General features: G+C 43.2%; 1 protein-coding gene across 3 annotated transcripts in view; it reads left to right on the top strand.

Moving 5' to 3' along the window:
• ADAMTS9 (ADAM metallopeptidase with thrombospondin type 1 motif 9) overlaps positions 1 to 14,826 on the top strand; it is a 256,847-nt gene that overhangs the window by 62,095 nt on the left and 179,926 nt on the right. For 2 of the 3 annotated variants that reach the window (XR_009555428.1, XM_060239460.1), the window contains exons 9-11: positions 8,763 to 8,909; positions 9,724 to 9,865; positions 14,311 to 14,418. Coding sequence is in view for 2 of the 3 variants with exons in the window: in XM_060239460.1 (XP_060095443.1) it covers positions 8,763 to 8,909; positions 9,724 to 9,865; positions 14,311 to 14,418 (397 nt within the window). In the remaining variant the exon portion in view is untranslated. The remainder of the gene's footprint in view (positions 1 to 8,762; positions 8,910 to 9,723; positions 9,866 to 14,310; positions 14,419 to 14,826) is intronic. The other variant, XM_060239461.1, reaches the window with a different exon arrangement.

Genomic DNA, 14,826 nt, shown 5'->3' with positions numbered 1-14,826 from the left:
GCTGGGGACCTGCCTACCTGAGGGACCGTCTCTCCCCATATGAGCCCCAAAGAGCACTGAGGTCAGCAGGGAAGAACATGCTGACTATCCCTGGGCCAAGGGAGGCAAAATTACAGAGCACCCAGGCACGGGCCGTCTCTGTTACAGCCCCGTGTCTCTGGAATCAGCTCCCAGAGGAGGTGCGGGCCCTGCGGAATCTGGACCAATTCCGCAGGGCCTGTAAGACCATTCTCTTCAAGCAGGCCTTTAGATCGCTGACAAGATGGCTGTTCAACCCACCAAACGATTTATCTAGTGATCTCTGCCATTATAAATGCACAGAATAACATCAGGAACATCACCGCCGCCGTTAAATTAAACTATGGAATGGCTTAGACAACCGGAACTGGTTTTAGATATTGTTGTTTTAAATTATTGTATAATTTAAATGCTGTTTTAAACTTATTATATATTGTATAATTTTATTGAACTTGTTGTTAGCCGCCCTGAGCCTGCCTAGGCGGGGAGGGCGGGATACAAATAAAAATTATTATTATTATTATTATTATTATTATTATTATTATTATTATTATTATTATTATTATTATTATTATTATTATTCATTATTATTATTATTATTATTATTATTATTATTATTATTATTATTATTATTATAAAACCAATGTCACCGGCTCCCTCAACATCTGCTTTCTCGGCTCCATTGAAACAGCAGACACCTCAACTGGACCAACCTACGGGTAAGGTTGTATCATTAATGTGATGTTGTGAGCCGCCCTGAGTCCGCTTGCAGAGAGGGCGGGATATAAGCTTAACAAAATTAAATAAATAAATCACTGCCTACCAAATCCTTGCACGACCGTCCTATGACTCCTATCGATGTTCCTGAGGAATCAGAAGCTGAACACTCGGATTCTTCTCACTCTGCAGCATACTCACCAGCTTCACCCGTTTCCGATATTACCAAGCCGGTCGATCTCTCACCCTCTGAAGGATCCAAGGCCTACTTAGACTTGCTCACCAACATGGCAAACACTCTCAATATAAAGCTCACCATTGATCTACCGAGAGTATCCGATGTGGTCCATGATTTAGTCCATGCGGCCTTACCTGTGGGCTCCTTCCTCCCTATGCTTCCTGTCCATCTAGAAGGCTTAAAGGAGACTTGGGACAAGCCTGCATTGGTACCACCTACATCAAAGAGGATCGAATCCTTATACAAAATTCACGCACCGGATTCTAAATTTTTATTTAATCACCCTGCGCCCAACTCCATGATTGTGCACTCCTCATCCAAGTCCAAACAAACACGTCACCCAGTCCCATCTGAGAAGAAAGGGAAGAAACTTGAAACCTAGGGAGAAAAATTTACTCCATCTCGACTGCCACTTCTAAAATACATAATTATTTGGCATACTTTTCAGCCTACACTTTTAATTTGACATCTCAACTCACTACTCTGGTTCCATCTCTGCCTGATTCTGCACAGAAGCAAGCATCACAAATCCTGCAAGAGCTTTCCTGAGTCAGCAAACAGCAAATCAACTTGGTTCGTCATGCTGTTGCCTGTTCATCCAGAACCATGGCCACATCCATTGCCCTGCGCCAGCACGCCTGGCTCGGCTCCTCATCATTGCAACTGGACATCAAATTCAAAATTGAAGGCCTACCCTTCAATGGTTAGGGCCTCTTTAATGCTACAACTGATGACATCCTGACCACTGTCGATGACAGTAGAAAAAGGGCTAAAAGATTAGTGGTCAATCAAAAACAACCTCATCCCAATAGACAGAGAGTTTGGAAACCATCTTTTTATAAACATCCCCGCTCACCTAGGCAGGCTGACTACTGGAAGCGCAAAGCTCCACTAGCTAAACAACCCTTCCATCAATGACCTCGTGCTCAGACTGCAAAAAAGACGATTCCTACTTCAAAACAGTCTCTTTGACTTCATAACACCATCTCCTCTTCAACAACATCTATCCAGCATCACAAGACTGCTTCCTTTCTACCCCATATGGGAATCCATAACATCGGATTCCTGGGTCCTGGCGATCATCCACAGGGGTTATACCATAGAGTTCGATTCACCCCCGAGGCTCCATCATTTCATATGTACTCTTCCATCTCTCCCTCTCCAGGCAGAGATCACTGCCTTGCTGGCCAAGGCAGCCATAGAAACAGTCCCACCACAGTTCTATTGCACAGGGTTCTATTCCCGATACTTCCTGGCTCCAAAGAGAGATGGAGGGCAATGTCCAATACTGGACCTTTGCAAGCTCAATTGCCATATCCTGTACACAAAATTCCGCATGATTACCCTGCAGTCTGTTCTTCCATTGATCCCAAATGATGCTTGGATGGCATTGATAGACCTTCAAGACGCCTACTTCCACCTTACCATCAACCATCACCATAGAAGATTATTGAGGTTTGCCATTGGGGACCAACACTACCAGTTCCGCTCCCTTCCCTTTGGCCTATCAACTGCACCAAGAGTCTTCACAAAGTGTATGGCGGTGGTGGGGGTGACACTTCGCCAACAAAAAATTTCCATATATCCTCACATAGACTACTGGCTCATTGTGGCCCAATCCAAAGAGCAACTTCAAAAAGACATATCAACCACTCTATCTCTCCTGTCTTCATTGGGATTTCAAGTCAACTTGACAAAGTCCAATCTGATCCCAACACAGGACATCCAATTCATAGGCTCGCGCCTATCAACGGCACCACACAAGGCCAACCTCCCTGCGGACAGGGTCCATCACATTCAGTCGCTGGCCGCTACCATCATATCGCACCCTACTCAAACAGCTTTCATCTTTCAGTGCATGCTGGGGCTTATGGCTGCTACAACCTCTGTCCTGTGCTTTGTGCGGCTCCGCATGCGACCTCTACAATTATGGTTCATATGGACGTTCCGCCCACATCGACAACACCAGATTAATTTACTGTTCCACACCACATTCTTCCATCCCTGGAATGGTGGACATTGGAACATCATCTTCTGGCGAGAATGCCATTCATAAGGTCGCCCCCGTCAGCCATTGTTACCACAGATGCCTTGAGGTGGGATTGGGGAGCCCACTACGGCACACTAATGGTACAAGGTCAGTGGACAGCCTATGAGAAATCCCTTCCTATCAACTGCCTGGAACTCTTGGCGGTCCACAGAGCACTCAAGTCATTCTTACGGTCTCTTCACGGTCTGCACATCTAGGTCACCTCAGACAACGTGGCAACCGTGTTTTATATCAACCGCCAGGGGGGCACTGCTTCTGTCTGCCTCTGCAGACGGGCCTTAGCCCTTTGGCATTGGAGCATTGCTCACAATATATTCCTAACAGCCATACACTTGCCGGGAATCCAAAATGTTCAGGTGGATGCACTAAGTCGTCACCTCGTGAATGACCACGAATGGACCCTCAACCGCAACTATCTTCGAACAGTTTTCAGGACATTTGGGGTTCCGGCCATAGACGTCTTTGCCTCTCTGAACAATACTCAATGCCCACATTTCTACACTCAGGGCCCTCCATCAACACAATCTGCTGGAGATGCCTTTCTCCATTCGTGGTCAGGACGACTACACTACCTGTTCCCTCCTATCGCACTAATAACGAGAACACTTCAGAAAATCAGACTGGATCAGACCAATTGTATCCTCATCACTTCCTGGTGGCCCCGCCAACCATGGTTCACCACCCTCCTTCTTCTCTCGAACAGTGTGTTTCATCACTTTCCCCAAGCTCAGGATTTGATCTCGCAACAAAACGGCAAAGTCCTACACCACGACCTGGGACTTCTACAATTAACTGCCTGGAGAATCAGTTTCTAGATTTTCTCACAGAAATCCGACATGTTCTTCTTAACGCCAGAAAACCTTCCGCTAGAAAATCCTACTCTCGAAAGTGGAAGCGCTTTGCAACGTATGCTGCTCAACATAACTTCCTTCCTGAATCAGCCTCTATAGCCCAGATTCTCACCTGCACTTTGTCTCTGTCAAACTCAGGCCTAGCCTTCTCCTCTCTAAAGGTTCACCTGGCCGCTATTCAACCCTTCATCCACACGTTGAAGGACGCACTGTCTTCTCTCATTCCACAACAACAGCCTTTCTAAAGGGCATCCTACATCTTCAACCTCCAATTTGCCAACTGCAACCCACATGGAGTTTGTCTCTTGTCCGCAGCCAACTGATGAAACCCCCTTTTGAGCCAATGGCATCCATTCCACTGCATCTTTTGTCTTGGAAGACTGTGTTACTGGTGGCACTCACATCTGACAGGAGAGTCAGTGATGTTTGTGCCTTTCGGACAGACCCCCCTTACACTGTCTTCCACCATGACAGAGTGGTTCTACGCCCTGACCCTGCTTTCTTGCTGAAAGTTGTCTCACCTTACCATCTCGGAAGGTCGACCACCCTGTCGTCCTTTTTTCAAAATCCAAGTGACGCTGGGCAACGGGCCCTACACAATCTTGATGTACAAAGGGCCCTCGCTTTCTACATTGAGAGGACACGTACTTTCCGTAAGGACTCTAGACTTTTTGTGGCTTATGGAAAACATAAGCAGGGATACAAAATCTCAACCCAGAGGTTTTCTAAGTGGGTTGTAGCCACCATTGCCTTATGCTACCAATTGGCTAAACAACCCGTCCCTGAACACTTGCGAGCTCATTCCACTCAAGCCATTTCCACATCCTCAGCCTTCTGTAGAGGTGTACCAATGGAGTACATCTGTGCCGCTGCGGTCTGGTCTTCCCCATCTACGTTTGCCATGCACTAAGCCCTAGACATTCGTGCTCAGCATGACGTATCTTTTGGGCAGGCTGTACTTTGCTCCATTTTTGACTGATGTCTCCAGCTCCATGCCCTGTGAGTACTATACTTCTTATTACTTTTATGCATGTTTAACATGTATTCTTCTATTACAGAACCAGCACCCACCTCCGTGCACTTCAGCTTACCAGTCACCCATGTGTGGGACTGCACAGAGACCACGATGAAGATAAATAGGTTGCTTACCTGTAACTGATATCTTCGAGTGGTCATCTGTGCAGTCACACGCCCGCCCAGCCTTCCCCGCTGCTGGTTTATTCTCTTCTCTACTAACAATTTTCTCTATACAACGGCTAGAAGAAACTGGGTGGGTGGAGCGCCTTCCCCTTGCTCCAGGCATGTGCAGTGAATGCCTGCTCCCCAGACCAAGAGGGAATGCGCGCCAAAATAAACGCCTAGGCTAACTTTGAATTCTCCAAGGTTGGAAAACTCATGTGTGTGACTCCACAGATGACCACTCAAAGATATCAGTTACAGGTAAGCAACCTTTTTTCCTGTTGCTGTAAAGGTGCCTTCTAGATAGTCTGGATGCAGTAAAGAGAGCCTGTGGAATCTACATCTGCAAGAGGGATAGGAGAAGTGGAAAAAGTAGGCTAATAAGATGAGAAACCAGCATGTAGAGGAGAGAGGGATGTGTAAATATGGGAGGTGAATGGGTTGGGGGAGCTGTGGGGAGAGGGTTGATTGTAAAATCCCCTCCTTCCCCCTAGCTATCTTTGAATTTTCAGTTCTTAATTTGACAAAACAATGGGGAGAAAAAGCCCTTTTGTCTTGCTTTGAAATTACAGGGATGTAGTGTTCTTGATTAGAATAGCTCACCTTGGACTAACTTGTGTTCCTTATTCTTTTAGTTTTAAATGCAATGCTTCCAGATTGTTTTTCCTCCATTCATTTGACTTCTTAACGGCAGTTCCTAGGAATCAAGTCTTGCCTGTGGTTAACAAAACTTTACTCAGTTCATTGGAAGGGATTTCAGGGGTTCCAAACAGGAAGCTCCTTTTTTGTTCTTTTAGCAGGGGGGCAGAATTGGTTCACTGGAGGCAAGCTTAATGGAAATGTAAACTCATCAGCCTTCAAATTTAAGATCACATCAGGTCATTTCCTCTCTTCCACTTCAGCTAGCACAGCGGCTTAAGCTGTTCTGTCTGTGTGGCGTATTTGCAGCATTCTTCAATATATCATGTGCTGCACACCTCATATTAGCGGGACGGTTGTATTGATATTGATGCTTGATGGCATTTTTGTAAATGGACTACATTAAAAAGAGGAGCCAAATTAATCCCTGGAGTCACCTTTCTCCCTGGAGACTAACTCTGTGTAATAAAACGACACCAGAAATAATGTTGCACAGGGATGAATGAAGGTAAAAGTTCAGCTTCATTAGGAAACTCAGTCAGAAGAGGCTTACACCTGGAAGCCTTCTGCATCTGAGGATTTACAAACACTGATTAGTAGCCAACCTAAAATACAGCTGCTTTGACTACTTTGACTGGTGTTATTGTTTGTGGGAAACATATATGATGCACTGGAGTCAATTGCAGGTGTGGTTTCCTGTTATATTGTATACAGGAAATATTTTTGTTTGGGGGGGCCACCAAAGCACATCACAAGCTGCACTGGGTGCTGGAGGTTTTTCTACCCCACCATAATTTTTTTTAGCACCTTTGGAAATCTTGACTCAATCTTTAATTTACATTTTTTGTGACTGCAGAAACTTTCCATTTGTTTATCTGTGTGGTTAGGACTAATTTTAAGAGCCTTATGGTGCAGAGTGGTAAAGCTGCAGTACTGCAGTTGGAGTCCTCTGCTCACGACCAGAGTTCGATTCCAGCGGAAGTTGGTTCAGGTAGCCGGCTCCAGGTTGACTCAGCCTTCCATCCTTCCGAGGTCGGTAAAATGAGTACCCAGCTTGAGGGGGGGAAAGTGTTGATGACTGGGGGGGCAATGGCAAAGCACCCCGTAAAAAGTCTGCTGTGAAAACGTTGTGAAAGCAACATCACCCCAGAGTCGAAAATGACTGGTGCTTGCACAGGGGATTACCTTTACCTTTTTTAAGGACTAATTTTATATCTGAAAAAGAGATTTCTTAAGTCCACTTTATGAACTGATACTTAGTTCAACTATTGTAAAACCACTTACGCCATCTATGTGGAATAAAGCCCTTTGAAGCATCCACTGTTTAGAGTAGCAACCTGAGGCTCATAAAGCACAATTAGGATGAAAGTGGATTTATTATAACAACACATCATTGGCTGCATACATTAAACAAGTGAAGAGTCCCTTGTGTTAGCCTGATAAAGTCCTTCTTCACCTTAATGGGTCATTACATGTAACTGATAAATCTATTCCTATAATAGTTGTAACTTAGAGAGTTTTTTATACGTTGCATGGCATATTTATTTACTTATCTAAAAATGTGCAACTCTTCTCTCTGCTCAAGAGGCTTTCATAAAACACAGTCATGAAATACAAATAGGTTTAAGAACCAGTCAAAGCTCCTGCCTACCCTTTAGAACAGCAACATGTAGAAACACAGATTGGCAGCCTCAAAGCAGCATATGTTGCCAGACATCAATCCAGAGCCAAAGAGCTTAACAACAACAAAAAAAGATTTGTTGGGGATAATACAGCCTTATAAAGTTTCTGGGACTTAACCAAAGAAAGTTCGCTTTGCATATCCTCTGGGTCATCATTCTGCAAATGGGCGCTAACCCAGAAAAGGCCAAAGGTGTAACATAAGCCTGTTAGTAATTTTGTAAGTAAGGTATGTTCAGAAAGAGTTGCTGGATTGATCTAAATTGGTAATCAGAGACATACTTAAGTATAGATAGAGACATTCATTCAACTATGTGAGTCCCGGCTCATGAAATACTGTTTTCAGAAGGAAGACCACCAACTGAAATAAACAAAGGCAGTATAGTTCTGTGATGGGTATACAAACAAAGGCTTGGATCCTGAAGTCTATTTCTGCTTACAGGCAGGGTGATTTTCAGTAGTTCCACCTTCGCGCTGCAGCCTTCCATTTTGACCCTCTTTCATGATGTTACAGTATGTCATTGACCAATGGGTCCTCAGCTGGAGGGAGCATAGAAGATTGCAGTGAGAGGGGGAAAGTCACTGTCATGTTACTTAAGATCCTGGCCAAAGGGTAATTCACACAATTGCCTCCCTATAAGCAGATTGTACAACACATAGGTCATAACAATAAGAAAAGTTGTGTATAAATGCAATTTGAATTTATTTCATTTCAGGATATGAATCAAACAAAAGGGCTTTTATAAAGCCTGCTATCAGCATGGCTTTCTAATTCTACACTATTCTCTGCCTTTGAATGAGTGAAACTCTTGCCTTGGGGCAAAACAGGTGACCCATTCTGGGTCTTAATTTTGGAAATACCTAGAGAAAAGCCTATTTATGCAAAGATAATGCAAATCTTTGCAGTGGAATTCACGTTCTGGCATAGAGATGCTTGTGAACAGTATGTGTTGGATCCAGCCAATTTTTATGCTGGTGAAAAGGAGGGAAAGGTCCCCTTCAACTAATCTAAAATGCTGTGCTGGGGATCATGGATAGGGAGGGGAACCGGGCAACATCGAATGAAAATGGCTATATCCAACCCAGTTCTTTGAATCTTACAAAGTCTTGGAATCCATTGGTCTTAAATGCATGGAGATGTTTTTTTTTGCCACCTTCAATGCATGAGGGGTTTTTGCCACCTACTGTATTTCCTTTGGTATAATAAACATTTAGGGCATGGGCCAGTAAAAATTAAGTCCTGTTGGGAGGAAAATGGTAGATTGAATTACCTGTTGAAACGCCCTTCTACTGAAATATGTTATTCTTAAAATGCTTTAGCAGAGTTGACCTTTGTTTATTTCTTTAAAATCAGTGCTGACATGTTGGCCAATATTTTGTATTTCTTTAGCTTTAACATGCCTCATGATGACAACAATAAATGCAAAGAAGATGGCGGGAAGAACCAGCAGCATGTTATGGCTCCCACCCTGAACTATAACACTAACCCCTGGATGTGGTCAAAATGTAGCCGGAAATACATCACTGAATTTCTAGAGTAAGGCCTTAATAGTTATTTGATACATGTGCACACTTTTTGGATTTATTCCTGTGTTGGTTCTTCATGTGGCAGAGAAGTACAGTGGCAGATGGGAAGGAGGAATAGGGTTTGTGTATTTGTAGTCAGCAGTTACTGGAGTGTTGACTTGTGTGAAAGAGGGCATTTGGGAAGATTAGTTATTTCCCTTGTCTAGTGGAAGCCATTCTGACAATCTGGTGGCACCCCTAATAAGGCACCCTCTTCAGCCAGTTTGGTGTAGTAGTTAAATGTGTGTCCTCTTATCTGAGAGAACTAGGTTAGATTTCCCACTCCTCCATTTGCACCTGCTGGAATGGCCTTGGGTCAGCTCTTGTGGGCGTTGTCCTTGAAAGGGCAGCTGCTGCAAGAGCTCTCTCAGCCCTACCCACCTCACAGGGTGTCTGTTGTGTGTGTGTGGGTGGGGGGAGGTAAAGGAGATTGTGACCACTTTGAGATTCAGAGTTTAGGGTGGGATATAAATTGAATATCTTCTTCTTCTTCAGCTTTCTCCTCCACAAAAAACAGGAGACAGAAACTTTCTGCTAAACTAAAGGGCAGTTCTCACAAGGTAGCTGGGGGAGCAGAATATTTTATAATGCACATAGTTATGGCCGTTTTGTAGAGTAGCCCTTTTTAAGTGACATATGTGAGAACCGGCAAACTACCCTGCTGGATATTACTATTCAGTGTGATTGCTCTTTTGACTAGGCATTTAGGAGCTTTTGAGAATAATTCTGATCTGCTTTTGCAAATGCAGCAATGGAGTTGCCTGTAACATTTCTTTTCATTCTAGCACTGGTTATGGAGAGTGCTTGCTTGATGAACCTTCATCGAGAATGTACACTTTGCCTCAGCAGCTTCCAGGATACATTTATGATGTCAATAAGCAGTGCGAGTTAATTTTTGGGCCTGGAGCTAAGGTTTGCCCATATATGGTAAGTGCATTTCTACTTCTTTTACTTTCTCTTAGTATGACATACTGATGGGCTTATCCATAATTTTGCATGCACAATTTCAAAGTGGGAACAGTGAATGCTGATCAAACCTATTAGCCATTCTGAATTTGTTGCTTTTAATTGTCAAAATTAAATTCTCCAATATCTAAGATTCCTTTCACACAGATGCCCTGGCATGTGAAATCCACTTTCCTTTGTGATACCCCCATTGTCATGGTTGTATTCACAGATATACCATAATAACTGGGGTAGTGCCTGTATCAAAGAACTAACCTAAATGATCATCACCATCTTTATTTGTTGATTTATATTATTTATAATCTGCCTTTCTTACTGAGACTCAAGGTGGATCAACAGGGTGGGGCATCCAGTAAACACTGCAATAGGGTTTGGACTGGAGAAGTCTGTAAGAAAGCTGAAACAAAGCACAAGCATGTAAACGTGACACATTAAACAATCCAGAAATTGCATAATAAGAACACCTCCCCCCAGGGTTCTGATTGGATGGAAAATACATGCAGTCAGCCCTGACCACACTTTTGTTCTGTTTATACACATATAGTGGCCCTTGGGAAAGCATGGGATGTGTCTATAAGAGTATGTGAAGGGGATATATTTGATCAGAAGCCAAGAATTCCTCTACATGTATAGGCAAGTGTGACAGTCCATCAAGGGTTAATGCCTCACTGAGTCTGAGAACCTTTGAGTGACAGACTTCTGCAGAGAGAGCATTGGTTAAGACAGTTGGGAACTGACAGTTGAAGAAGAGATAGTTTAGTCCTGACTCTGGACAGGGAAGGTGGCTGAAAGAGTGAGTGGATCACAGTGGATCCCCATTCAAGCTGAAAAGGGACAGCGTTTCTAGTCAAGAGAAGTAAACAATCAGTGATCCCTGGTTTGTGTACAGAGGGATTTTGGGGACTTTGTTGTATGTCCCTGCCTTCCAAATATAAAGTGTCAACGAAGCTCAGAAAGAAGGCCTCTCTCCTCCAAGTTTCAAGGACCTTGTTGAAATGCAAAAAAATTTACTTATTGGCAACATATAATCTGGATTTAGTGTGGTTACAAAATTATCTCAGTTTTTATTAATTCACCTTATACATCCTACCCTTGATTCCACTTGACCTTTCCCCCTCCAAGTTAAATAAAATATTTATTTTGAACTTTCAAAAGCCTCTTGTGTGCTATTACAGGAGTAGAACATTAATGGGTGATTTTGTCTCTTCCCTCACCTGAGCTGAGCCAGCATCAAAATATATAAGATACCCACATTGTCACACTGCCACAGACCATCAAATAAGAAGAAAATAGATATAGGGGCTGCTCAGCAAGAAAGAACAAGGCTTTTTTTGTACCAGGAATTCCTTTGCATATTAGGCCATACACCTCTGATGTAGCCAATCCTCCTGGAGCTTACAGTAGGCCCTGTACTAAGCCCTGTAAGCACTTGGAGGATTGGCTACATCAGGGGTGTGTGGCTTAATATGCAATGGAGTTCCTACTACAAAAAAAAGCCCTGAGAAAGAAGAAACAAAGGGAAATCCTGTAGGTGAGTGAGGGAAGACAATGAGATTGTCATAGCAGCCAACTTACAATATTAGAAAGGAACTTGTTTTTCAGGTATTCTGAGGTGGTCACCCCATATTAGATCCCTGCCCCCATCAAGCCCCTCAGTAGGTGCATCAGGAACAATGTTGGTAAGTGTAAGGTGATACACAATGGGACAAAAAAAATCCATGCTTCAAGTTTCAGCTAATGGGGTCTGAACTTGCTGAGACTGAGAGGGAAAGAGACTGTGGGGTTGTTGTGGATAGCTCAATGAAAATGTCAACCCAGTGTGCTGAAGTGATGAATAAGGCAGTATTGATGCAGCATGTGAACTGGAGGCCTCTTGGCCACCTCTGGATTCAGTTTTTGACAACTTCAGCCTACTCTCCTCTGCTGATGTTGACAGGATCCTGGGTGCTGTTAGGCCAGCCACATGCCTCTTGGATCTGTGTCTGTCATGGCTGGTTAAAGCTGATGGTGAGAGGGTATGGAACCCACTGATAGATATTATCAATCTGTCCCTGAAGAAAGGCCCTTTCAGAGGGCCTGAAAGAGGCTGTGGTGGTACTACTCTTGATAAAAAAAAAATCTTTGGATCCCACTGATCCTGCCAATTACTGCCCGGTCTCAAACTTATCGTTCCTGGGTAAGGTAATTGAGAGAGTGGTAGCTGAGTATATGTAGAATTTCTTGGATGTCACATCGACACTGGATCCATTCCAGTCCAGCTTTCTCCCTGGTCATGGGATGGAGATGGTGTTGGTCACACTGGCAGACCATCTCCACAGACATCTGGGTCGAGGCGGGTTTGCACTACTATTGTTGCTTGATCTCGTAACAGCATTCAGGATGGTCAATCATGATCTTTTGACCCTTGTGAAGATATACCTTGCCAATGTGGGGTAGCCCTGAAATGGCTTTCCTCATTTCTCCTTGGTTGGGGACAGGAGGACTTAATGCAATTCCATAGGGCCTGTTAGGCAGAGATGTTCTGCCAGGCTTTTGGTTGAGGACAGCAGCTGTTATCCATCATGGCTGGCACCCTTCTCTTTTTGCCACCACTTCAATTTAGCATCCTCATTTCCCTGCCTGCAAGGTAGCAAAGCAGTTCAGAGTGAGTTTTAAGAATGTACTGATGTCACATATTGACAATGTTTAGAGGTATTTCATAATTAATTTTAATATTGCTGTTTCTTGTTGTTTTTAATCTTTGTTGTGAATTGCCCAGAGCCCTGTGTACACAGGGATTGGGCAATACATAAATTTAAAGTGTAAACAAACAAACAGTGAGTTAGGGATTCTTGGGGAAATGATTGAGAATAAAATGGTCAGTATTGTAATGTCCCTGTTATAGATCTAAGGTGCGGCTTCATTTGGTATATTGTGTACAGTTCTGGTCATTGTATCTTCAAAAGGACATTGCAGAGCTGGAAAAAGTACAGAGGATATTTACAGGGCACACGAGATATTTACAAGGTGTTGGAGCATCTTCCCTATGAGAAAAGGCTGAGGACTGGGACTTTTCAGTTTAGAAAGAGATAACTAAGAAGTGACATGATAGAGGTTTATAAAAATTATATATGAGATGGAGAGAATTAAAGAGAATTTTTTCTCCCTCTCCCAAAATACTAAAACTCGAGGACATTCAATGAAGCTGATGGGCAGCAGACTCAGGACAGAGAAAAGAAAATACTACTGGGGACAGACAGAGAATGATTACATTGTGGAATTAACTGCCAGAGGAGGTAGTGATGGTCACAGGAATCAACTGCTTTAAAAGTGGAATAGATAGATTCATGGAGGATAAGTCTGTCAATGGCTACTAGCTATGGTGACTGAGGGGAACCTCCACATTCAGAGGCACTAATCTTCTGAATCCCAGAGTCAGAAGACATCAAGGGAAGGCCTTGGCCTCTATGCCCTGCTGTTGGCTGTTCAGAGGAACTGGTTGGCAAGTATGTGAGACAGAATTCTGTTAGTTTGTACTCCACCCCTCCCATGACGGGCTCAGGGCAGCTTAGACTATTGTTCCAATCCAGCAGGGCTCTTAGGTACTTAAAGTTTTCAGAAATGCTCAATCAGTTGTTGGAGTTAAACAACTATTGATTATATGGGCAGGTATCTTTTAGTGATTTGATTAAGTGATGAATTCTGCTTGTATACAATCACTAACCTGGTGAGTTTATCCTAAATAAAAACATAAGAAGAGCCTGCTTGAATTAGAGCAGTGTTCCATCTCCTCCAGCATCCTGTTTCACACAGCGGCCAACAAATTGCTTTGGAGGGCCAAACAAAGATAAAGTAGAGGCTGCGGCCCTCTCCTCCTGCTACCTCTGACATGGAGGCTCCTTTGAGTCACCATGGCTAATAGTCATTGATGAATCTGACTGCCATGAATCTGTCTAACACCTTTTTACAGCCATCTATGCTCATGGCCATCACTACCTCCCCTGGCACTAAATTCTACAGTTTAATTACTTGTTCAGCAAAGCAATATTTCGCTTTGTCTGTTCTGAATCTATTTGACAATAATTTCATTGGGTGCCCCTGAGTTCTAGTATTACCCACTTTCTCTACCCCATTCATAATTTTATAAACCTCTATCATGCCTTTCCCTTACCTGTCTTTTCTCTAGACCGGAAAGTCACAGACTGTTCTCATAGAAAGTGTGCTCCATAAAATAAGGTTGAATAAATGGTTCTACATTCTCAGGGTTAGTTGAGGTTGCTTATCTTATTTTATGGTATTCAGTGTTTACATTTCCTTTCTCAGTAATGGTAATTACACCAGGGAGATGATGTAAAAAGTATTTATGGGCTCTAGCATATGGCAGACTGGCTGTTCACTAATGCTCAGACTCTTTAAAATCACTTAAGCAGAAGCAGTGCAGGAGACTTTGGTGCATCAATGCTGATGGAGCACACAAGGGATGTCGCACTCAACACACACCGTGGGCTGATGGGACGGAATGTGGCCAAGGAAAGGTTGGTTGGCACTATTGCTATTCTTGCATTTCTCCATGCAGATGGAACTCTTTTCATGTTGGTCTCAACAAATCTGTTTGGTTGAAGTCTTTAATCGCTTTATTTCCTTTATACTAGTGCATTTAAAATGGTTAGATTGCGGGTACTTTTATACATACAATAGCCTCCCTCTCCACTCCAGCATGTTTATATGGAACATGGCACCCATGAAACGTTTTTATAGATGTGTTTTACTTGTTGCTGCTATATTTTCTGTCGCACACCTAATATGGCATTGTTCCCATAATGGACTCTGTTTAAAAGATGGAAGGCCGATATTTCCCATAGAGATGCAAGATGATTATAATAAATAATACAGATCAGAAATTTCTGATGTGAATCAATACTTGGAAACTCTCTATATTCTTC

Source organism: Heteronotia binoei, chromosome 5 (genome assembly GCF_032191835.1).
Source record: "Heteronotia binoei isolate CCM8104 ecotype False Entrance Well chromosome 5, APGP_CSIRO_Hbin_v1, whole genome shotgun sequence".
Taxonomy (NCBI): Eukaryota; Metazoa; Chordata; class Lepidosauria; order Squamata; family Gekkonidae; genus Heteronotia; species Heteronotia binoei.
The sequence above is the reverse complement of the archived record's forward strand: the minus strand, read 5'-3'. Positions and strand labels throughout refer to the sequence as shown.